The 26,954-nt window shown below is 33.3% G+C and overlaps 1 protein-coding gene across 3 annotated transcripts in view; it reads right to left on the reverse strand.

Annotated features, from left to right (window-relative positions):
- The window catches only part of LOC126769937 (uncharacterized), a 411,147-nt gene that overhangs the window by 256,698 nt on the left and 127,495 nt on the right, over window positions 1–26,954 (reverse strand). For all 3 annotated transcript variants that reach the window (XM_050488952.1, XM_050488950.1, XM_050488949.1), the window contains one exon: window positions 16,507–16,924. In XM_050488952.1, coding sequence (XP_050344909.1) covers window positions 16,507–16,924 — 418 coding nt within the window. The remainder of the gene's footprint in view (window positions 1–16,506; window positions 16,925–26,954) is intronic.

A 26,954-nucleotide genomic window follows, 5' to 3' on the forward strand; every position in this document is an offset into this window, starting at 1 on the left:
AAAAATAATATTTAAATAAAGTATAAAATACACTAAAAATTCCGAGTAAATACATATTTAAGTTTTAATTTTCGAAACAGGCACACAAAATGCAACGGATATAATGATGTAATATACATAATCATAACATCGACAATTAGCAGGCAATATAAAAACAATAGAAATATGCCAGTGTCTTGTCAAAGTAGTTATTTTCAAGTTTCTTTCTCGTTATAATATAAATGGGGAACTGATTTGGTTTAAGGTAACGCCATTTTTAATTTACTCATCATTTTTATAGCAATAACATACACATAAAAAACAAACACACTGTTTCTGAAATATTAAATAAATAGTTAAGGTAGTTGTCAAAAGTAAAAAAAATACTCAATGAAAAATAGGCTTACAAAAACCCGAACCTCCATAGTTTTAATTTCTTCTCAACATACAAAACTAAACCCTACATATAACATTATAAGTATTACTTTACTGTGCTTACTCTCGTCTGAGGTTACAGATACACGACCAAGGTATCCCGATAGACACAATGCATTTTTTGTTCATTTATCTTTATATGAACCAATAATTAAAAGAAAGTTATATATATCCTAGTTTATTACACGCTTATAACAATTCTACTTGTAGTTTTAATACCAGTAGCGCATTTGTGCGCGATATGTCACTTTTACTGAAATCTTTATTCTATATCAATGTTCCTGGCTAAGACAAATGATACTCATACAACATATATTCACCTCTACATTGCATTATGACTCTTATTTAAAGGGTAATAAGCATCAACAATGTCGCCGTTGTTTCTACGAAATATCTAAGTTTACATACAAATTTGTGAAGTTCTATTCCTGTATAAAACGTTTTGTAGTTTTGTTATTTTGTACCGAATTATGTTATGAATTCCGAACACGCTAGATTTCTTTTGAGTTTTTGTTTTAATAGTTAAAACATAAGATAAACATTTGTCTATGGAGTTCAGTGTATCCATTACCATTAAAATATTTTAAGCGAATTTTACGCTGGAGTGAAGTTCTTTGTTTCTATTCAAGATGTTACTTTATATATATAAATAAAAAAAAGCATTTCTATGTATTTGTCAGAAATTATTTATAATATAACTACTAATATATGTAGATTCGAATAATAAATCAATTAGAAATTATGTTTTATTATTTATTTATTTACTTAGGTTTCCTACTAGATTATACGATATAAAATATAATATATAACCAGTGTACCATCTTGGCTCAATAAGGCTAAGGATTACGAGTTCAAATCGGGACAAACATCACTGAATTTTCATGCGCTTAATTTGTACTAATAATAATAATAATTAATTTCGTGTTACATGAAGGAAAACACAGCAGATAAACGTTCACGTCTCGATCTCGCCAGAGGCGCATCCACAAACGCAAATCGGAGCAGCGTTGTAGAATTTGCTACGATACCTTCTCCTTAAATGATAAGGTAATATGAAAGAAATAAACTTTAAAGCTCACTTCCAATATCATCATATTAATGAAAAACTATATAATTTATCAAATCATGTTGATGATGACGTCCTCCTGAGCGATTTGGCCACGACGGCCAGTCACGAGACTTATAGAGCACAACTGTGTGCGCAAACACAGATGTATGTAACGTAACAGCCAGAAAATGTCTCATTGCTGGGCTAAGGTTGTAATAAATAATGTCCTCCTGATCGATGTCGGCCACGGTGGCCAATCTCAAGAGAGATTAGCCAACTGCGCAGGAGATATTATAGTGCACTAGTGTGTGCGCAAACACAGGTGTACTCCCTATTCCCTCAGTCTTATAATCCGATGCGACGGCAACCCGACACGACCGGAGAGAGTTCAGGCGCAGGGCCAAAGACTTTACATGCTTTCCGAGGCACGGGACTGTACACACTTACAACTTCCAGACTCCGGATAGTACTGAGAATCTTCAGCAGAACAACCCAATATTTTTTTTACTGACCCGACGTGGGGTTTGAACCCAGCACCTCGGGATCTGCAGCCATATATCTAGCCACTAGACCAACGAGACAGTTAACAACTCTATCAATTCAAATAGTTACTATACTACAGTTAAGTGAGGCTAATGATTCTCTATTAAGGAATATTATGGCACATCGTTACGACAAAGATCCTTATTGTTTAATGTATAGAGATCAAATTCCCTTTGATATTTCGATAATGTTTTTTGAGACACAATATTTTCTTGTTAAGACCGGACGATTTGGCCGGGCAGATATCATGATAGCATGTTGGTCTTAATTCCAAATCATTTTTAAATTAACGCTTGATATAAAGTCTTCGTGCATCTTTTTAAGCAAATAATTTGTTGCGTTATTGGATTTAAACATGTTTTTTTTTTCGACATTCGTACTTCCAATGACTGGCTGTTACTTGCGGCATCGTCCGCATGAATTATGCATGATGCTGCTTTACTTCCAGTAGGTTTATAATAATTTATTCTAACAAGATTAATGGAACATTTAATCTTTTTAATCGAATCAGTATTATTGATTAAGCGTCTAATATCAGTTTATATTACTCACGACAAATCAAATCGATATAACTATATATATATACCAACACTTGTACATTGATAAATTCATGAGATACGTTTGTACCTTTCAATAACAACATTGTTATATTATATATATAAATTATAAATAAATTGGCAGACATAAACCATTTTAATATCGTCGTTTCGTTTTGAGGTGGGAACATATTTTATCACACTGATGCAATGCGCAATGGTACCACATATGTGGTAGATTTAAAACTGATATACTTCAGTTTCTTTTACATGATGAAGTTATCCTTTATTAGCAATATACGAATTATAAACAAAAATTAAGCATATGAAAAATCCTTGCACATGTTTATCTCGATATCGATTGGGATTCACGATTTCTATCCACTGGACATCATTTCTGTAATACAGTACAGTAACAGCCTGTAAATGTCCCACTGCTGGGCTAAGGCCTCCTCTCCCTATTTGAGGAGAAGGTTTGGAGCTTATTCCACCACGCTGCTCCAATGCGGGTTGGTGGAATACACATGTGGCAGAATTTCAATGAAATTAGACACATGCAGGTTTCCTCGCGACGTGTTACATGTGTATTTTACCTACCCGCATTGGAGCAGCGTGGTGGAATAAGCTCCAAACCTTCTCCTCAAAAAGGAGAGGAGGCATTAGCACAGCAGTGGCTGGCTGTTACTGTTATGCCTAGTCAAACGTGATTTGTCAACTACTAGTATAAAATACATTGATTATGTTATACTTAATTATATCATACCTTAGCATAGCTTCCATATCTATTCAAGTAATATAAATCGGACTGTCTGCTAAACATTGTCAACACACTTTTACATATTTATATGTATCACACACTACACATAAACACTTACGTTATACTAGTGTTAATAAATAATAATATAAAATAGGCCAAATGCACTACAAAAATTGCTTAGCATATCATTAAAATACCAAAACACAAATCACACGCGTATATATCGATCAACAAAAAATAATTGAAAACAAATAAAATTGATGTTAAGACATTTTCTATTACCCATAATTTGTATGTACCTACAATATTGAAAAATACCTATATTATAGGTTTAATAAAACACGGTCTGTCGACTGAAATCGTAGCAACGTTCCACAGATAATTATTATAAATATCGTGATATATTGCAAATGTTTACAAAATATGTAACAACAAACCAGACGCTTTGGAATGTATGACAATGCACATTATGATTTGTTTTTTTTTTTTTAATACAGCCGGATTTTTTTCGCGATACGTTCACGACGAATCGTTTAAGACTGAATTTCTTGTCAATTATCATGACTAGGGTAGCGTGAGCAGAGATGGATCTTCATTTTATTGTTAAGTTTCTATAATGTTAATCTTTAATACATATTTTATTTATGATCTAAGTATATATATACTATAATGATACCCAAGATCGGGATGGTTGGCGTTCTATGGAGGCTTTCGTCCAGCAGTGGACGGCAAAAGGCTGAAAAAAAAAAGTAAATATTATACGATTAATAGCGATTCTTCACATCGCCCGCGCGTTACCAATCTTGGAAACTAATCTTTTAGGAGTCTCTTTTGCCTGTACTTATACTAACGCATCCGAAGAACAAAATTACTAAATACACTCTTGGTTGGTGGTTGATTATGTTATGAATGGGTGGATGCACCAGACAGGCTTGCACTATGCTACTACTACAGAATCACTGTATAAGTATGTTAGTGAAAAATAAAATTAGTAGTAGGTATTTATTATGTTATATATATCCTATCAGGTAAGATTTTTTATATATATTTTTAAAACACATTGGAATACATAATGATAACGTTATTTATATTTGACGGGCCGGTTGGCGTGGTTGGTAGATACTTAGTAGATAGTAGTAGAACGCCAAAGGTTCGAGTCCCACCCAGGACAGGCATTTGTGTGCATGAACATGTCTGTTTGTCCTGAGTCTGGGTGTAATTATCTATATAAGTATGTATTTACAAAAGAAAATTAGTATATCAGTTGTCTGGTTTCCATAGTACAAGCTCTGCTTAGTTTGAGGTCTGATATTATTATTTATATAATATGTTCTAATAACTTAGGTTACGAAAGTCTGAATAAATTGTCTATTATTTAAACTTTACATTATGTGCTGTTTACTCTGTATCGCTTTGAATTTATATATCGTTGAGTCGGTCAAGCATTGAGTGGACTATTGTGTGTGAACAGACAACGTTTCACATATATAGGGCATCGGTGGAATGAAAAAACTTATATTAAAACATACTTAGATATTATAAAACTATATTAATAATATAGGTAGGCGGACGAGCATATGGGCCACCTGATGGTAAATGGTCACCAACAATATCCTGGGACATAATAATATCCTGGGACATTTTTCACACACGGCCATCTGATCCCAAATTAAGCTTGTACAAAGCTTGTGCTATGGAAACCAGACAACTGATATACTACATATACTACTTTTCTTTTGTAAATACATACTTATATAGATAATTACACCCAGACTCAGGACAAACAGACATGTTCATGCACACAAATGTCTGTCCTGGGTGGGAATCGAACCCACAACCTTCGGCGTGAAAGGCAAGTGTTCTACCAACCACGCCAACCGGCTCGTCAAACGCCAACGCCCATAGACATTGGCACTGTAAGAAATGTTAACCATCGCTTAGATCGCCAATGCGCCACCAACCTTGGGAACTAAGATGTTATGTCCCTTATTCCTGTAATTACACTGGCTCACGTACCAAATACCAAGTACTGCTATTTTACGGTAGAATATTTGATGAGTGTGTGGTACCTACGCAGACTAGCTTACACAAAGCCCTCCCACCACTAAGTAAAACTATAAAGGGATCACATAATGTATTTATGTGGAAGTCAGGATGGGTAGCCTGTAAATGTATAGTAGTTAAGACAGACAGACTTAACGGTTAGGCCGAAATAGCATTGCAATGTGCGTTTAAATAATTAAACATAAGTCATATAAAAAGCATTATTTCTTGACATTTAGATAAAAAATTTCAGTGTCAGTTTGTTTTAGTTACAAAAAGGTTATGATCTTAGTAGTAACAGCCTGTGAATGTCCCACTGCTGGGCTAAGGCCTCCTCTCCCTTTCGAGGAGAAGGTATGGAGCTTATTCCACCACGGTGGTTCAATGCGGGTTGGTGGAAAACACATGTGGCAGAATTTTAGTGAAATTAGACACATGCAGGTTTCCTCACGATGTTTTCCTTCACCGTCAAGCACGAGATAAATTATAATCACAAAATAATTATAAATTATAAAATTAGATATTTTATTAGATTAAATTAGAATTATAAAAAATATCTCTTAAATGAGTCAATAATTTAATCAAAAACGCATATTAAATAACAATTTAATAAATATTATTTAGTACGAAAGCAATGTTGCCAGCTAAAAAAACTTCATTCATAAATCAAAACCACACTGACATAGCTACTCGATATAGTACATCCCTACCACAAAAAAACTCTAATGCGTCTGAGATGACTGTAACCACGAATTTCGAAAATTAGCTCCGCATCACGCTATGCGGGGGTTTAAGGGTGAACATACACAAACCAGCTTTGAATGACTTCGTAAATATATAAAATTACTTTTCTAAACACGCCTTGAGAACATTATAGTGTTAAAGTTCCTAGATTCCTTTTATGTAGTTTTAATGACATATTAAAAATATATATCTGTACAAATATTGTAATTACAAAAGTCCTATAAGTGTCTCTGTTTGTTCCGTATTCACGACTAAACCTCATAAACGTTTTTTTTTTATATTTTTGTATTGAAATAACATGAATTGACGGAAATAGCTGGAGAGAGTCATAAGGCTACTTAGGAAAAGAGTGATAATCGATCAGAACAGAAAGTAGTTTCTTAATGAAGCAACTACAGTGTAACTGCAGGCACAAGGGGCATAACTGCTAGTTCCCAAGCTGGTGGCGATGTAAGGGATGGTTAATATTCCTTACAGTGCCGATGTTTATGAGCGGTGGTGACCATTTACAACGATAAAAACTTTATAATAATAGTGTAAAAAGGGGAGTAACATTAGTGACATCATCAAGTTTCTTCCAATTCTCACGGACATAATGTTAAGTATGATTAAATTTATTCATGTGCAGATGTTAAATACATATATTTGTTGTTAAAAAAATTGTATGAGTGCCAAGGTACTCACGATAATTGATGTGTAAATAAAAAATCTGACGCTGGCGTCATCTGACGCTCGAAACCTTACGCTTACAGGTCTGACGCTCGAAGTCTCAGTGAGTATCGTGTACCGAGCGCTAAAATGTTTACACATCAATACGTTAAATAAAACCCCTGAAGTGATATTTTGTTATGTCTAGTGAGTGATAACCTTAAAAAGCGCATCGCACCAATTACAGCGAGCGTTGTTACAGACAAACGGATTATAGAGGGCGTGCCTCAAAGAGATCCATTTGCGAAATTTGTTTTTCCATTACTCAAATTGGGTTCGGGTGACTTTTGGTTGTCGACAACTTGAGGGAGATCTATGACGCTTTATGTTTTGACATCAAGCGGTTTTTTTAATTGTTTTTAAAATTTCTACGAAAAGTAAAGTAAGTAAACGCATATACTCGTATCTATAATTATGTATTTAGAGGGATGAATAAGATTTAATTTCACACTTTTCAATCGGTAAATAATTATTTCTAACTGTACTCACTAATAATATTATAAACGCAAAATTTGTAACGATGGATGTATCTTTATTACTCTTTCACGCAAAAACTACAGAACAGATTTGGATGTAAATTGAAATATCATCATCATCAGGCCCCATCTTCCCACACGCTCGAGTAACCGTGCGCAATTCAGTACTAGATTAAATGTAAGATTTTTTTAATTATATTTTACTGTAATGCTGTCTAGAAGTAAAAACAGGCCTAATTTAAAATAAGTCCCCAGTCATTGGTATTGTAAGAACCGGCACCATCTTTAAATCTTCGTACGTAAACATAATGCCGCCACCAGGAAAACCACTCCGCCAGTGTGCTTGTACACTGTCGTCATTCACCCTTTTATCCGGAACAAATCATACAGAGTATTAATATTTAGCAATAGCACACACACAATGATGAGAAAAACTATTTTTTTTTTAATCTTTAGAAATACTTACAGTTAGGTCTTTCAGGCAGCTTGCCTGTAATACCTTTGCTTATTTTTTTGTAAATTATGTACAACAAATATTTCATAAATAAATTGTTTCTGAAATATGATTAATTAACTCTTCTTAATTAACTGAACCTTTCTTTTATCATATTATGAGACGATGAATACAAAAACGAATGGTTCACGAAAATATATAAAAGTATTTCATGAAGTGAAAATGAAAAGGAAATTATAGTTGATAGTTTTTCGTTACATATATTTTTTTAAATATATATATATACGTATGTATACAAATATTTTAAAAGAAATTCGTTACACACATGTTCGTTATGATATTCTCGAATTTCAAAACTAAAAAACAATGTCCGTTGGCTGCTGGCCAGCTCCACCATCGCTGTATTAATTATAACACAGATGGCGCTATACGCAGGTTGTCTGCGTATATCACTGCTATCAAAGTCAGCTTTGGACCTGAGAGCTAAATTGACAGCAAAATTGCTTTTAAAGTGATTTTAATATCATAGAGTACATAAGAACAATATAAATATTCTACTGACAAGAAAAAATACTAATATAATAATAAACCGTAAACCGTAACAGCCTGTGAATGCCCTACTGCTGGGCTAAAGGCCTCCTCTCTCTTTTTTGAGGAGAAGGTTTAGAGCTTATTCCACCACGCTGCTCCAGTGCGGGTTCAATACTTTATCTCATTATACATATAAGGTCCTCCAGACCGATTTCGGCCTCGGCGGCCTCTCTTAAGATAGGTCTCAAGAGAGATTAGCCAACTGCGCAGGACATATTATAGTGCACAAGTGTGTGCGCAAACACATTTGCACTCTCTATTCCCTAACTCTCATAATCCGAATCGGGCAATCCGACACGACCGAAAAGAGTTCAGGCGCAGGACCAACGGCTTTACGTGCTTTTTGAGGCACGGGAGTATATACACTACAATTTCCAGACTCCGAGCTGCTACTGAGAATTTTCGACAGAAAAACCCAATAACTTTTTATTGGCCCGACCTGGGATTTGGACCTCCAGGTCTGCGATCTTACATCTAGCTACTAAACCAACGAGGCAGTCTACATATAAGTATACATTTAATGCTAAGTATGATATGAACGTTTTATTCTACCCGAGCGAAGACGGGATGGGTAGCTAGTAGCCTTGGCATATTCATGCGACATGCATATTTATATCAAACGTAAACGAATCAACAACGCCATAAAATAGACATTCAACGTTCTAGAATAAAGCGTGAAGCTTGTAAATGGCAAAATACTTTGAATTCTCAGGATTAGCGGTTAAGTGCATTTGGGTAAAACAAAGGAATTGATGTTGATCTGTTTAAGTGACTAGGGTTTCTATAAATATTTAGTTCAATCAGATGAATATCATCCTTATTAATATTTTAAACGCGAAAGTAAGTTTGTTTGTTTGTTACGCTTTAACTACTCAACCGATCATAAGGTACATAATTCCTCTCCTTAAAACGCGGTTGGCAACTAGTGTTATATAAAATTGGTTTTATATCATATATGCTTAACTATGCAAATAAGGTATATTTAGAAATGTCTTCTTTAATGAAAAATGATTCTAAATTTCGTAATCATTATATAGCTTTTTTTGTAATGTCACAATATTTTTTATTTGTAAATGTACAGTGTTATTCCATATAAGCCCTGTTTTGAAAATAATGAGAATGTCTTTAATTTCTTTTTTTATGAAACAGGCGGAAGATCATATGGGTCACCCAGTCGCTATTCCTTACATCACCAAGCGCCACCAACCTTGTGAACTAATCCTTTGTCCACTGGCTCACTCACAGCCATAATACATATTGCTGCTCATCGGTAGAATATCTGAAGAGAAGGTGATACTAACCCAGGACAAACTTGCACAAAGCCCTGTCACCAAAGAATTTCCTAAAGCAGTGTCTTACTCTAACGAAACACTAATCCCTCTCTTTCCATCTTCAGTGATTTAACACTCGAAAGAAGAAGTTAAAGCATCGCTTTACAACATTTATCAGCAAAGTATAAGTTTATCTTTCATTGCAAATTTGAATAAAAAATTATTCGTAACATTTCGAATGATACATTAATAAACAAACAAAGCCAATCTAAACAAACGTTCAGAACTCATACGAATCGATATTTTAATCACAATGAACAACGAACAAACATCAGCTGAGGCCATCTATTAAATGACAGTTATCTGCATGATTGATTGGTTTCGCATGCAAAAACGCGACTGAATCTGTCATGGGCATGCAATATACATGGATACGTATATATGGTCCATTTATAGGATTAGTCCCTGAGGGTAAAACAGATAATCTATTTCCGAAGAAATTACCGATTTTTGGCAACATTTATCAACATTATCTTATGTATATGTATGGGTGAAAAAAGTTTAATTTGAAAACCGTCTGCCAGACTAGACTAGACTAAGCCACCAGTCGGCGAAGATAATTAACGTTGATTGGTTAAGCATGAATAGTAACTATAGAGTAGACAGTAAAGGTTCCTTGGGCTTTGACAATCAAGGCAGAAGATAGCGAGACAAAGACACGAAACTTTTTAAGTTTTACATACAAAGAAACTCGAAAACTTTATGTTAAAATTTGTAGTAACTTAATAATATGAAATAAAACATGTTTGTTTGTAAGGACATACATACTATAACCGATATACTATTTTGATGCGTGTATTTTTGAAACGTTGTAATTATTATGGCCAATATCGCATATCAATTTCTGCGATGAGTTTCGAGTTGTTCTTACCGAATAGACGTTTATTCTTTGACAATATTATATAAACGAAAGTTATGTTTTTACGATAAAGCCGCTCGATTTTGCTGACGCAGCTTGAGGTTTGGGAAGATACAAAACGCAACAAATATAATACTTATTCATAGCTACTGGCCGGTGGGCGTGGTTGGTAGATACTTGCCTTTCACGCCGAAGGTTGTGGGTTCGATTATAAATATCGATTAGAATTAAAATATTTTATTTTATTTCTTTTTTTATATAATAATATAAACAACTAAATAACAATTAAGTTATGGCGCTACAAAAACCACGAAAATTTAACTCGAGTGTCTTATAAAATATGTTTGTAGTTAAATATATTAGACTGTTCTATATCTTTTGTTCTACAATGCCCATCATTAAACAATGTGTCTATCTTTAAGTATACATGAGTATGAATAAAATCGTAACTCGCATCTTGTCTTTGCAAATATCTAATGAGCAGTTACTATCTTCAAACTGCTAGCGCTTTATCCGCGGTCGCTCGCGTCATAATTCAAAATTGCTAAATACCAATTTACATGGCTCTTCCTTAAATATGAAGAATTACTTTCATAAAGACTTGTTTTCATACAAACTTTCATCCTCTTTATCAAAGATCTTAGAGATTAAATTCTCAAAAATCCTTTGTGGTAACCTACTGTTACTACTAAGGAACCCGTATACCAATTTACACGGCTCTTCCTTAAAATTGAAAAAAAATCATACAAACTTTCAGCCCCACAACTTTATCAGAGATCTTAGGAGTTTTCCCGTATGCAAATTTTCATGGTGCAAGCTCCAATAGATTGGGATGTACATTGATATATCATTCAGACTCAGTTATATACATATATAGTTCATACTCGCATATATAATTATTTTTATTATAAAAAAAAAATATAGTCTGTCTCTGGATTCTTAGCTGGCAGCGATAGTTTCGTCATTACAGAGTGCCACGTAGACGAAATAACGGGTATTTGATGGTCTTATATAAAATTTAAACTATATTCCTAAGTTCTATTAGAAATAGACGTAACTGTCGTATTATTTACAGCGCAATTGTGGACGATTGCCAAGCCAGCCCACAGAGGCACGAAGTTTGTAACTTTTAACAAATTCCACTTGAGCCAAGCACTTCAACTATGCTATCTCGGTATGTCTCTGGTGAATTTAAGGACGGTTTGATTATTTTTGTTTAAATTTACATAATATTTTTATATAATGGTCGATAGGGTAATGGCCACCCGATGATAAGTGTTCACTACCGCCCATAGATATTGGCGCCGTAAGAAATACTAATCGGCCCTTACATCGCCAATCTTGGGAGCTGTGGGAAGATGTTACGCATGTCTCTTGTGCGTGTAGTTTTACTGGCTCACATAACGGACCACAACAATACCAAGTATAAGCTTTGGCTGTACAATATTTGATGAGTTTTTAAAGTAAAGCTACTGTCAATTTCCCACAGTTGGACTAACCTCCTCTTATTTGAGGAGAAGGTTTGGAGTTTATTACACCATGCTGCTCTATTACGATTGTAGCAGATTTTCGTTTGACATATGCGGGATTCCTTACGATAAACATCGTCGATCATACTTCACCGCCGAGTACGAGATGAATATAATATACAAATTAGCGCATGAAAATTCATTGGTGCTGGCCTAAGCTTGAACACGCAACCATCGGTTAAGATTTACGTGTTCTGACCATTAGGCCATCTTAAATCTACATTATAATTTCATGTTATGAACGCAATGGTCTACAGGCCGCGATGTAAAGATTGAGATTCGAATTTGGTCCCAAAGGCTATTGTCGTCGCCACTCGTAACACAAGCTTTACGCTTAATTGTTACCAATTACAGAGCATTGACATTAAAAATAAGTTTATTCGGGATCATTATCTACCTAACATACATTTAATTATATCCCCCCTGCAATGTTAGGTAACAAAAAGTGAAGTAGCAATTAACAACAATCATTTCAAGCGGGTCATTACTTCTGCATATCGGTGGAGCCCCGTCTTCACGGCACATTACTGCATCAAACGCAGGGCACATAACGTATGGACCACTTTAGCTAATGCTCCTGAATGGGACGGAGATAGACAAGCAACAAATGGGGAACAGTCGTTACACGTTATGGTTATATGCTATTGTATGCTAAGGGACGAAACCAGTGCTAATATTTAGAGTATCTATGCCAAAGACCTCATGAATTCGTGTCTATTTAACATGGAACGATGAAATATAACTGACTGAACTGTATTTATCATGGAGTCATTTTTTTTATCATCTATACATAAATAGACAAAGACAAAACAGTTCAATACGTCTTTCTTAGTTGCTTTTATTGCGCGACAGGTAAAAAACAATTGGTACTTATTTACCTATTTTTTTTAATACATTAATATGTTCTCGTCAAATTTTCAATAATGATTATCGTCAAATTTTACTTAACTGCATGTTAACTATAATACCGGATAAGGTATTTATTTTGTTACGTATTGAAGGTACTTAAAATCATAAACATGATTGTAATATATTTAATTTATTTGATCACTACCACAAAAACAATTTCTGACACACATTTCATCACTCATCGTGTCGTCTTGAATTATCAAACATCTCGAGCAAGTTCCAGGATTTGCCTTGTGGTCACTTAAAATAGTATTCTCGTTTCGAAGATCTAATATGATGAAAATAATAAACATAATCAGCAACACTGTCCAAACGATGTAACAATTATCTTCTAAAATCCAAATCATTTTTGAAGAAAACGGCATTTCCTTCCAACAATTTAGTTCCGTCATCAAAGTTTTGAATTATATCTCTTTAATATGTAAAAATCACAAACTTATTCAGGATTAAATTCAAAGAACCACTCGCTGGAATGGGTTTCTCTGGTTTACGTAGTTTCATTATGTTTGATGTTGTCAAGTCAAAGATAACGTAGATTAGTGATGAACAGATAAAAAAGAGATGAATACACAGATTAATCATGCTTTAAGTTTCATAACTTATTATCATAGTTTTAGTTCATTTATAATCTATAATATATAGATTATAGGTCTGATATTTATTCAATGTTGATAAATAATTATCTATTTTTATTATAGACGGACTAACGAGTCCTTACTCGCTGATCGGACGGTCAGTGGTCTCGTCCACCCATAGAAATTGACTGTAAGAAATACTAACCCCTCGTCAACTTTGGGAACTAAGATGTTATGTCCCTCTTCAAACCGGAACACAACAATACTAACTGTACTGTTGTTTTGTGGTAGAATAAATGTAGTGGGTGATAGACGGGTTTGCACAAAACTTTACTATTGAACATATTTTTTTAAGAATCAAGACTAAATATAAGCGAATAAAGAATCCTTACTAATAAGAAATAAAATCCATAGGATAAACTACTTATTACTAAAAATACACCGTCTACGATAACCAAACGAACTAAAAGTCAAATCACGTCCAACAAACTGTAGCCTTACATTAATATTAATATCAGAATTATGCTCCATAACGTGTTCTAGACAGCAATATTGGAAAGCAATTTGCATAGCTTACTGATGCTTTGATACTTGTGGGTTTTTGAACTAAGGTCTCTTGCCAAATACCGTCAATTTTATAAGCATCTCCTATTAAAAAATCTATAATTCGTACGACAGATAAAAAATTAATCTTTTTTTTTTGTAGCAAAATGTCACAATGTAAAATAATTCTTATTAATCTGTGTTATACTTAGTTGTTAGTAATAAATTTAAAGTGTTCCTTACTAAAGTGCGTTGTGATATTGTCGCACTGCAGTGTGACTGTGATAGGGATAAAAAATAGAAAACGAATAAAAGAAGCTATCTCTTATAAAATGTAACTGACAATGGAAATGCTTTATAGAAATTCATTAGGCATTTCTCTTCGAGTCTAATTTAGTTTTAGGGTCATTAATTCACTTACGCCCTATCTCCTTTGCATTTCGTCTGGACGCCTTTGAAACCGTGATTTGCATTCATTTAAATGAGACCATTCTAAGACCTAATGCATTGAATAGCTTTTACTGTTTTTCATAATACGTGTTTTTGTATAAGCAATTTTACAAACATCAAGACTTATTATAAATTCCGAAATAACTATGTGAGTCTGTCCGTTACACATAAACGACTGAACAACCAAACCGATTTTGATCTAAAAAGCGTGAAACCCGAGAAAATGGGTCTGGCATTTTCATGTCCAAACATGGCGAAAATATGAATTTCGTGCCGTATGATACTATGAGTGTAACGTTATATATAAATACTTTTCCATTCAATAATCTCAAGGAGGGTTGGATATAATTGGACTGATGCACCTTAATGCGTATTTAGTCGCACCCAAATTGTTTTTGAAAGCTTCTATGATGGCTGTCTTTGTGAGATTGTCTCAGCGATTACTTTGTGAAGAGGGATTTATTTATTGATAGAAGTGTCGTTTAGGCTTTAGGGACGTTTTAAGGATATAATGAAGTTTTACTCTTTTACAAAACGTACTGTGTGCTTTAGATAATTTTGAATCTCCTGAGATTCAAATACATATTACATACATAAGTTGAAAATAATTCGGTTTAACGATAAAGAATCTTTAAAATTTTAATGGTAGGTAATGAGATTATGTTTATGATTATAATACTGACTCGGTAGCAGCAATAACAGAAAGTCAAAAAAATTTAAATAACTGTAATATGTATATATCAATGGCATATAAAGTGAAGATAGCAAACCTTCAATACATATTCCATGCGATGTGTATAGCTCTGCTAAATTTTGCACCACCCAGTACAATAAGTTATTGATTAATGTATGTTTATTCATACCAATGTATGAGAATATATTATTTTTGTGATGCCTAACCGAAAGAACTACGATCCAATACACATAAAACTTAGAACAGAATATGCAGCGCGTTTCAAAGAAACTTTTAGAATATAAATATTATTATAGTTAACCTGCGCTTCGCTTGTACCTAATATTTAAATTAATTCTATTGACAAGACAAACGATAATTACACGTATATTCTACTAACTATATCCGTTTTAATTTTACTTCTAAAGTTTCGATACGAACTTCACTGACGTTCAAAACATTGGTTATTTAGATCACGATCCAATTATAACAATTGAAGGACAAAGTTGTTTATTTATCACTACTAGGATTCCAAAGGGTAGGTAAAATGAATAACTACATTAAATAATGATAAAAGTATTTTTTTTAATATTATAAATAATAAATATCTATTTACTAGACTTGGGTGTCAAGTTATGTTGGTTCTTTGACATTGATCGATCGAAATATAATATTTTCTGCCTGGCAATGTCACATTATACAAGAAAAGGTCCGGACGTCTTTTATAGTAACAAATTGGTTGAGTTTGAAATATTTTTGACGAGGGATGAAATGTTTTATACAAGTCGTGTTTTATTGAATCGCGACCCTTCTGATTTTTGAAACTTGGTTTATTAGCAAAAGTAATATCGAGGTTGTTCGGAAATTTTAGAAAACTTTATTAGCAATTACGTACCTAATTAGAACAGGGAATTTATTATTATATATTTTTTTATTATTTCACACAGGCAATCAATATCCATTAAAATTACAAGAGAGAAAATTTTATTAATTTCCTTTTTGGGATACTATTTTCTGATTGAGGCTTCGCCCGCCTTTGGGGGCGGTGTAGATTTTGCTTTTCTGTATCTCAGACTATGCGTATGCAAAATTTTAAGATGATTAGTTCAGTAGTTAAGACGTGAAAACATAACAAACATCAGTCAGGAAACATATACTTGTTATATGAAATTAAATTATTTTAAATTTTAAGCATATAATGTTATTATTAATGCAAAAAATCATTATAAATGAAAAAAATACGACGGGAATGTGTTTATATTAAAACCACAACCACTATCAATATAAGATACAGTATGTTTTTTGCTCAACAGCGCCACCTACCTTGTCGCCGTCGAACTTCTCCGGTTCGTCACTACATGCTCGTTCGCGTTTTTCCCGCGATCCGCGTCGCGCTAGTAACGGCGTTTGAGGCGGAGACGCTAGTGCCAAACTATTCCTAGCGCTACCCGGTGGCGATTTTATGAACTCAATCTTCCCTCCTTCAACGCAAATGTTAGGTGTTAATGGATACATCGGCGACATAGCGACATTTGAGTTCGCTAAGTGATTGTACATTTGGTTATCTTCCAGAGGGAGCGACTTTGGCTTGTTTTTCTTGCGATAAGAGGAATCGTAAGCTAATACTTGTGTTTTCTGTTCCGGATGGACCTGACGGACCTTTCCGGGAGGTCGGTCAGGTGGTTCTGGTGAAACACTGCCGTCGGTGCCAGGGCTCTCATTTCTTTCATTGTTAGATATTCTGAAACAAAAAAAATAATAATTTTAAAATTATATTAAGTAAGTTAAAAATCAATCATCGACGTAATAAATAGTTAAATAGTATTAATTCAAAGACGGAGGCTATCTTGGTATCATCATAACAATGTTTGGCACTTTAAGATACCGGCGCATAAAAAGGTTTCGTGTGTTTTCACTAGATGGCGCTCTGACGTAATAAAAAACTAAAAGAAACATTTTATGCAAAAGTTTGTAAAAAAAACATTATTTTTACTGCAAAAGTCAATTGGTTATTGTTTTAATTACTCAAAATAAAAAAATATATAAATAAATACATAACATAATTGAACTCCTAAAAAAAATGTAAAATTCCTGAATCGCGCTATCAAAGTTTTTAATACAGCTTAGTATATATACAAGCGTGGCTATATTCTTATTGGAAGTGTATTCTTTAGTGTGATGCCACTACTGTCCTTAGATCACTAGCTCTAGTTAGAAGGTCTACAGCACGTGACGTCACGCGCTCGTTGTCAGGCGACGCTTCTTGTAACGTGCGCTGCGGACGATCGCCCGCGCGGCTGCGACGGCCTGGCGGCGCACTTTCCTTGGGCGGCCTCTCTAAACCTTACGCGGTTTTAGTTAACTCGTTAGCTTAGCTCCGGTTTAATCTTGAGCACTTCCATAATATGGCGGCGAGAACACACTCGATTGCCAGTTTTTTAAAGACATTTATTAAACAAAATAATTACTATATTATATAACATGCATGGAATATTTATCTTATGTGTTGAGTGAGAAGTTTAATTTATAATATTGCTTACTTGATAAGATAAATAGATGACTGTTGATTTCGTCACTAAATAAAATAATGTATGCGCTGACTAAGCTTCAAAGTCAATTTTGTATGTTTGACTTAATTAACTTATTTTTCTTCATTTTTATTCGCTACAGGTACAAACAGGTCTTAAAGCTGCTGTTATCTTTATCTAGTTTACCATTAGCAGCTGTAAACATTATTTTTTCGCTGGAAAAACGCGTTTACGCATTTTCTCCACTTGAAATAGGGGAAACGCCGGCGCTGAACATACGCCGGAATACCCACTAAAAAACCAGCGATACCCAAACCGCCTTTTCGAGTGGTGTCACGGGATCGCTTGCGCATACCGTAAGCAGCTGCAAACCTAGTCTGACGCTCTATTAATTACCTATTAGGTAAATATAATTTAAATAAGAAGCTAGCGATTTAATTTTTTAATGATATAAGCACTTACTCAATTGTTGAGATTAATATTACACTTACATATAATTAAACCTTTTTGAAGTTTGCTTCATCTATGTTGTATTCATGTTTTGTAATAGGTGCTTTTTACTCAATAGTTAATTCTCTAACATAAGTAATAAAACCAATTTTATTTAAAAAAAGCAGCAGCCTGTAAGTTTCCCATTGCTGGGCTAAGACAGCCATGGGGAGCTTAATACACGCTGCTATAATGCGGGTTGGTGGATACACGTGGCAGACCCATCACATGCATGTTTCCTCACGATGTTTCTACAACACCGAGTACGCGATGAATTATGAAAATTCGGTGGTGCTTGCCCGGGTGCTTGCAGAACTCGGAATAATTCTTTAAGTTTCTTGTCTTCTAACTACTGAGCCAACACGGCTCTTATATCCGTTACGTATATACGTTAATTAATAACATTATTATATATTAAGAACCTTGTCAACGTGTTGATAGCAATTAATAAATTCAAATATACAATAAATATCGTTCATACAAGTATTATAAATGCGACTCTGTCTGATATGCTTTCATGGTTACAGCATTGAACCGATTGTGATGAAATTTGGTTTGAAGCAAGTTTAAGCCTCTTTTTTTAACGCTGGAAAAACGCCTTACACGTTTCCCCCACGGGAACAGTGGGAGGGTATGTGGGGCTCGCCGGTGTCCAAGGCGCCGAGTGCGCCCCGAACATCGGAATACCCACTAAAAAACCATACCATACGGTACCAAAGGGTACCGCCTTTCCGTCTTAATGAAGAGCGCCACGAGATCGCTTTCGCATGCTACCGTGGCGCAAGTTTAAGCCCCAAGGAAGTACATAGGATATTTTTTATGCCTAACACCGGAAGACCAGTAACTCGCGGGAAAAAACAAGGTTCAAATAAAATTTAAAATTTGAAATTTTATTAAACTTTTAATACAAAACTTTGATAGTCTCGTCATATAATGTAACGCTAAGATAACGATCGTAATGCGATATTTCTTACGTGTTAGCCATAATGATTTTATCATAAAATGATTTACTTTAAATTACTAAGCAAACATTGACTTAGGAAACAGAAACCAGTTAACTGGTTTAGATTTTTCGATAAAATAGCGACAATTTCGTTTCCCGCCAAAATCTGTTTTACCATAGACATAAAAAGATAATGATCAATTTTTTTGTTAACCTCCTTCCATGCTATTTTTAAGGTTAACACAGATGATAAAATACAGCTTGTATTAAAAAGTTTTTATTATATATAAGCTATATTTATTTACATTTACTTAAGTAAATATAAATAATACTATGATATCATTTAATAAAACCTTACCGGATTTTACGCGTATATACGAAGCTATTCTGATCTTTATATTTTTGTATATAAGAGCTATTCTCGGTTAATACATTATATATTTTAATAACCACTTCATACGAATGAAAACTGACATGTTGTAATATGGTTGTAATAATAAATGGCTCCGTAATCTGACTGGCGTGAATGCACTTGTGGTTATTATTGCAATCATTATAAATATTGAGTTATTTATCTGAATACAGCTTAAGCTTAAGAACTTGTGTTTGTGCAAAATTAGAAAGAGACAGATAATAAATAATATTAAGTAACGGTCGGTGATGACAGTTATTTTTTTTAATTTTGTAAGATCTTAATTTAACAATTTACAACAGTATATTCAAGTATAATTAGATTATTTTGATTTTCATTACAATTAAAATTTGGTAGTAACATTATGATCACCAACTTATCTTTAAGTGTCTTATTGCATGTATACTAATATTATAAGTGCAAAAGTAATTCAGCCTGAATCTCTTTAACGTTTTTACGTCTAAAATCCGAATTTGGTGTAATTTGTCCTAAAGAAAGCTTGAACCCCAAGGAAGGATATAGGCTACCACCATACATAACACCTGACCCTCCCCCTCCTCCTAAGAAGAGAGCAAAGCCACGGGTGGAAACTATTATTTAATATGCCTCATGCTTTTAATTGTTATAAATAAGTACTTACATTACATATATGAAAGCCTTATATAAAAAAAACCGAAAATTAAATAAAAGCTAAGTTTCATGTTACCTTATAACGAAGCCTGTGAAATCGTTTCTGTTGACGTTAATTAAGGTAATTAGTAAATACATTTGCATGTTAATTACACAAAAAAATGTATATAATACATTTATATTAAAATTCGTTGAAAAATATAATAAACAAAATATTATAACTACAAGAAAAAGCTCATTAAGAATGGTTTGTTTGCGGCCAAAATATATTTAGTACATCTAAATACATCCCTGGGAACGGGAAGGAAGCGAATATTCAATATTCAAAACGTCATAAATCAATATTAGCACACACCAAATTGAACATAACGACTCACAAAATATGAGCTAATTTAGTCAATACAGCTACATTATAATAAATGCACGCAAATTTGAACCGTAACGTTTGACATTACGATCTAGTTTTGCATGAAATATTTCAAACGGGAATGCGGGCGCTTCCATCGTCAATATTTTCGTCAAGTCGCGTCAATTTATTTCTTTTTGACATGTCGTGTATAACAACTAACTCTGTGAAGTTTTTTTAACTTGTTTTCGTTGAAAAAAAGGCCAAACGTTTTGTTTATTTATTTAACACAAATTATCATGTTGTGACAAAAATAAACTAGTGCTTCACCCATGGCTTCTCTCGCGTCATAATTCAAAATTACTAATGAACAATTTCCGTAGCCCTTTCTTCAAAAATTTTCATACACACTTTCATCCCCTTTATCACTACGTCAGGGATACAATTTTCAAGAATTCTTCTTTAGTGCTACTGTGTAAAAGAAAATTTTAATGTGTGCAAAAATCTGAAAGAGTCCCATTTGTACATAACAGCTTCCTTTTAATCCAATTCATTTTCTGTATAATATTTGTGGTGTACATAGTCTAACAATAAATATAACGTTTAAAGGTAGTATGAGTTCTTACAGAATAGCATGGATGTTACGAATCGTTTCCGAGTTGTATCTATGTAATATTTTTGATATATAAATAATAACTATAAAACTGTCTTATGTTCGCGGTGTGAGGGGCCGACCGGTGACACGGGTGACAGATAAAGCAGTCAGCAAACACATCAAAGAGCCAAATCGAGCCTCGAAATTCGGAACTCATTCCTATATATATTTATAAGAACTAAATTTCTGCTAAAAATTTAGTAACCATTGAAATAGTAGGAATTTCTATGCTTGATTTTTATGATTCTTTGGTCTATTCATCTTTAAATCTGGATCTTGTAGATGTTTCTTATTATCTTAGCAGCTCATGAGAATCAGACGTTCGAACAAATATGCACTTCTGCTTTGTATATCAAAGTAGATATTTAGTTTACTGGTTTCACCCGCGGCTTCACCTTGTATCAGGTGGGGGGTTTAGCCTTAGTAATAGAAAAAATCAAAAAGCCTATGTCCTTTATTTTGTTTCAAAACTGATTTGTATCAAATAAAGAAAAAAAAAGTTACTTTCTTTATAATATTAGTAAAAATAAATAAATGACAGAACTGATCTAATATTTATTTTCGTTTAGCTCAAAAATGAATTTGAATTTTAAAATGCACTCACTGCGCATGTTCTTATATAAGACGGGTTAAGTTTATATTTAAAAAAAACATAAAAAACAGAGCATTAAGTAACTATATTCTATTCCTTGTAGTGTAATTGGTTAAGTGGAAATTAAGTTACATTAAGTTCAGTATAAGCTCCTCTTAGTACGAAATAACATAACGTCGCATGTTTATTTAAATCATAATTAAAATTTCATACTCATAACCTGTACGTATCTAATATTAAAAGCTCATCCTCAACATAGCCTATAGCACTTCCGCTATGATGACGTCATACCCCATTAAGGTGAACCTCACTCAATCGTATATACTCCAGCGACATCATATCCTGCTACACATAGTATATACATTATATAAAGTTTGAGGGTTGTCAGTTTGTCAAGCATTAAATTGAAAACGTTGAAATATTTATCGACTGAAAAAAAATTAATGCAAGCAAATCGGTTCAATGGATGCGACTAGCACAGGACCGGGAGAACTGGCGCGCCTGTGAGGAGGCCTATGTCCAGCAGTGGATTAATGTGGGCTGAATATGATGAAATCGGAACACGTTACAGAATTCAAACATATTTGCGTCAAAAACGTTGCAGTATAACATCAAAATCGAGCGTATGTTTTGTAATAAATAAATACTACGAATAGTCCATTATTTCAATTTGCTTCCAATAAAATAGGTCGTAAGATTTTTTCTTGTCTGTTAGTTTTCAGCCATTACCATATAGACGAAGGAATATCATTGACATATTATATTAACGCGCACAGAAAAAAAAAAACATAATTTTAAAATAATTTACAAAGACTATTGTTTTAAGTGTGTACGTTTAGTGTGTGTTCTACAAAGTGTGTTTCTTATGCAAACTTGAAAATCATTATGTCCTAAACAATAAGAAATCGACAAAATGCACGTCTACAATAAAAACAAATCTTTATTATATTTTTAAACAATTAAATTTGTCATTTCAAATTCGGAACATAATCTTTTTTAATCATATCATTGCAAAAATAAATTTATTAATTTACATAAATCATGTTCTAAAATAAATGATTATTTTTTCCTGGTAACCCTGTCATATCCCTCTTTACTAAAGAGGCTCTTGCTTTCAACGCTGAGCCGACGCTGATATATGCTACTCAGTAACCATACATATTTAGTTAAATTAATAGGCTCATGAAAATCTTAGATTAAAGTTATTCGCAAGTTGAATTTTGACATATTTATAGCACATAAAATCGTCGTGAACTGAAAATATTAGTAGCACGTGTAAATCCTACTGCAGCTGCTAGAGTAGAACTACTACAGCTTCCTACGGCTTCCTCTCTTTTTTAGAAGGTTTAGAACTTATTCCACCTAACTGCTCCATGGCAGATTGGTGAATACACATGTGGCAGATTTTTATTCGCCCCACAGCTTTTGTCACGTTTTCTTTCACCAAGCACGAGATGAATTATAAAAACAGATTAAGAACATGAAAGTTCAGTGGTAGTGGTAAACGCGTTATGCGTTTTTCCAGCGTGAAAAAATGTGGTACTGCCTGTGGTACTGAGTTTGAATCCGCAAGGCTCGATTAATATTCACGTTTTCTAACCACTGGATACTCTCGACTATAATACATACAAAATACTTATATAAAGTTCTTAAAACACTCAAAGTTTTCAAAAAGCTCGACCATTAACATAAAACTTAAAATATAAGCTAAAATACTTTCAAAGCACATCTATAAAGAAATGGTCACGACATGTTTTACTTGAACGCATAATTAACATAAATATTTATGAATACAACTCGAGAACTTAGGTAAGATTTACGTCGACAAAGGAAGAGCTAATAAGTTTCATATTAAAGTATTGCAAAGTGATGAGTTAATCTCGAATCTCTTCAATTATTATTATGTTATTAAAACGTATATACTTTATTTGAATCTTTCAAGCTTATGAATACACAGTGAAATAAAGTTTAGCCAGTTCCAAATGCGGATTTAACCAGAAATAACCGGAAAGGACTAACTCAAATGCATTTATTGATTAACCGTAAACATTATTGTAACGCAATCGAAACGTAATTATTTATGCCTTAGTTAATTGTTATTATATTTAACTTATGAAATAAATTATTCATGTATTTACAACTTCATTTTAGAGTAATATTCAGTCTATAGCATATAGAAGTGTTTGCAGTTTGAAAAGTAATTTCTTCTTTATTTATTTATATATTGATACGTTTTTACTTTTTGGTTGAAGCTTGGATATCGTTATTTATTATGTTAATGATCATAGAAAAATATAAAAATTCATATATTCATTCCTTATTATCTTATATTGAAGTGTTGAAAAATTGTACGGCGTGGCTTGTCTGCATATCAGTGAGACACGAGCCTTGATTCAGGACGCAATGAGCGTTTACCGAGTCTCATAAGTATTCCTTTCATTACAATGTCTCTTAAATGCTATAGTTTAAAAGCCCGGCTTTTATAAGAAATACCTGTTGTGTTAGCGACCTCGAAAGAGGTTTTATTCTATATATAGTTTTGCACACTTTTTTTATAATGCCCTTGCATCTGAAACTATATTAATTTTTCACAACGGTAGTTTCAAGAAAGTAGCTTAGTTATTTTTTTTATTAATGTAACATATATAATGTTACATTCATGTTAATTTAAAAGACAATAAAAAATAGCTTACAAAAAAGTGTAAAAAATAAATAAGTCCACTCCTTAATTTATTACCACTTCGCGTGATAAAAGGCAATATACATCTAACCCTAACTAACTTTATAATTATAAACATAATTTATACAATAACAAAATCTCATGCGAAATATTTTTCATTATATTTATAGCATATTCATATGATAAAATTCTTATTTATAATATCTATAACGTTTTAAAATTTATAAATTTAAATAAATAAAATAAAATATAGTTAGCGAATTGATTATCTGTGGACGCTAACCACAGATCCAATAAAATGCATAGCATATGCAATCGACACAGATAATCTAAAAAGACTCTTCGTGTTTACTTGATGATTCAATTACGTATACGAGAATTCACTTTGTCCATTTGTGTTCAGAAAATAGAGGCAACCAACTTCTGCGGCTGGCGCCGAGATACGTAATTAGTAAGATAACATCTCCATCTTTGGTTTGCGGCCTTTTTTATGGTAAACACTTGTTTATGCAGAATATTTCTAAAAATGCTGATACTGTTAGATATACTTTTTATTTTGTTTTGTCAAGATGTTTAGTATGAGTGCATTAAAATGACTTTATATATGTTTCCTATATAATAATGTTTATAAGAAAATATTTGTTATAATGTACATAAATATTTAAAACGTAATACCATTTATTGACTGTTTGTTGTAAGTTAGAAACTTAAGTAACTTTGGTCAATGTTAGATTAAGTAATTGTGTTCTAATTTGAAAGTTCATTGGTCCCATACGTCATCGACTTTTATCGACCAATGCGCGTTATTAAATCCAAATTAAGTAATCCAACTTTGATAAGCGGTTCAGAACTTATTTGTTTTTTATCAGGTCTTGTTCGCGAAACATTTGACGTGATTTAAATTAAAAAAAAAACATTTCGCTACTAATCATATCATCAGATATTCTACCGCCACACCGCAATACTTAGTATTGTTGTGTTCCGGTTTGAAGGGTGAGTGAGCCAGTGCTACTACAGGCACAAGGAACTTAATATCTTAGTTTCCAAGGTTGGTGTCGCATTAGCGATGTAAGGGATGGTTAATATTTCTTACAATGCCGACGTGTATAGATGGTGATATTATATAAAACAAAAAATTACTTCTAAAAACCTTCTCCTCAAATAGAGGAGAGGAGGCCTTTAGCCCAGCAGTGGGACATTCACAGGCTGTTACGGTACTTGCGCTTTAAATGCAAATGAAAGTTTTATTTCACTTTTTAAAAATTACAGCAAATAATTGCGGATTTTAAAACTCTGGCTATAAGTTTATATGGATGAAATAGATAATTACATGTTTTACTCGTTTAATTGCGAGCTACACATAAAATTATTACATATTATTATTAAAGCGACGTAAAGAGTCCAATCACTTTTGCTGTCGACTCCTTATTATGCACCTGCTCTAATAAAAAGTTTTATGTTATGAAAAAGATAGAATATTTTATGAGTGTAAAAATACATTATTAATAGTTTTAAATCCCGAAGCCGAGTATGAAGCCGAGATGGCCCAGTGGTAAGAACGCGTGAATCTTAATCGATGAACGTGGGTTCAAGCCCGGGCAAGCACCTCTGAATTTTCATGTGCTTAATTTCTGTTTATAATTCATCTCGTGCTTTTCGGTGAAGGAAAACATCGTGAGGAAACCTGCATGTGTCTAATTTCATTGAAATTCTGCCACATGTGTATTCTACCAACCCGCATTGGAGCAGCGTGGTGGAATAAGCTCCAAACCTTCTCCTCAAAAGGGAGAGGAGGCCTAAGCCCAGCAGTGGGACATTAACAGGCTGTTTTAATATTATTTTTATTTTATACTTTTATACTAATATTATAAATGAGAAAGTAACTGTCTGTTTGTTATGTTATCACGGCTATAACGCTGAACCGATTTTGTTGAAATTTGGTACGTGGCAAGCTGGAATCCCAAGGTCGGAAATATGCTACTGTTCACCTAATACCTGATCCTCCCCTCTCCTTTCACACGCGAGCGTGTATAAAGATACATACAAAAACAAATAAAGCCTGAAGATTACGATATTCCAGCAAACGGTCATCCAATGAAGATGTCCTTTCATTAAAACTTTAAAGATATGGCCAAACGAAAATAAAAATAAAAATAGAAATATTAAATGTTTTTTATATAGTCAGTAAATACATAATATAAGCTCGTTAATAACTCGTATTAGTATTTGTAAAGTTAATCTTGTAACGCAGATTGTGATGCTGTCTGGTAATAAACATGCAAGCACATTAAAATAACATTAAAAGAAATTAAATATAAGATACACCAAGACAAAACACGTTTGTGGAGATGCAAATACAATAAATAAAAAAATTAAATTAAAAACAAAGTATCTTTAAAGGAATGCTAGTAGCACGGGCATTTAAGAATTTCATAAAAAGGATTCATAAAAATTCCTTTGTCCCATTACGTAATTGGCGCCCCGTGAAGATTACAA

Source organism: Nymphalis io, chromosome 8, assembly GCF_905147045.1.
Source record: "Nymphalis io chromosome 8, ilAglIoxx1.1, whole genome shotgun sequence".
In the NCBI taxonomy this organism is placed as follows: Eukaryota; Metazoa; Arthropoda; class Insecta; order Lepidoptera; family Nymphalidae; genus Nymphalis; species Nymphalis io.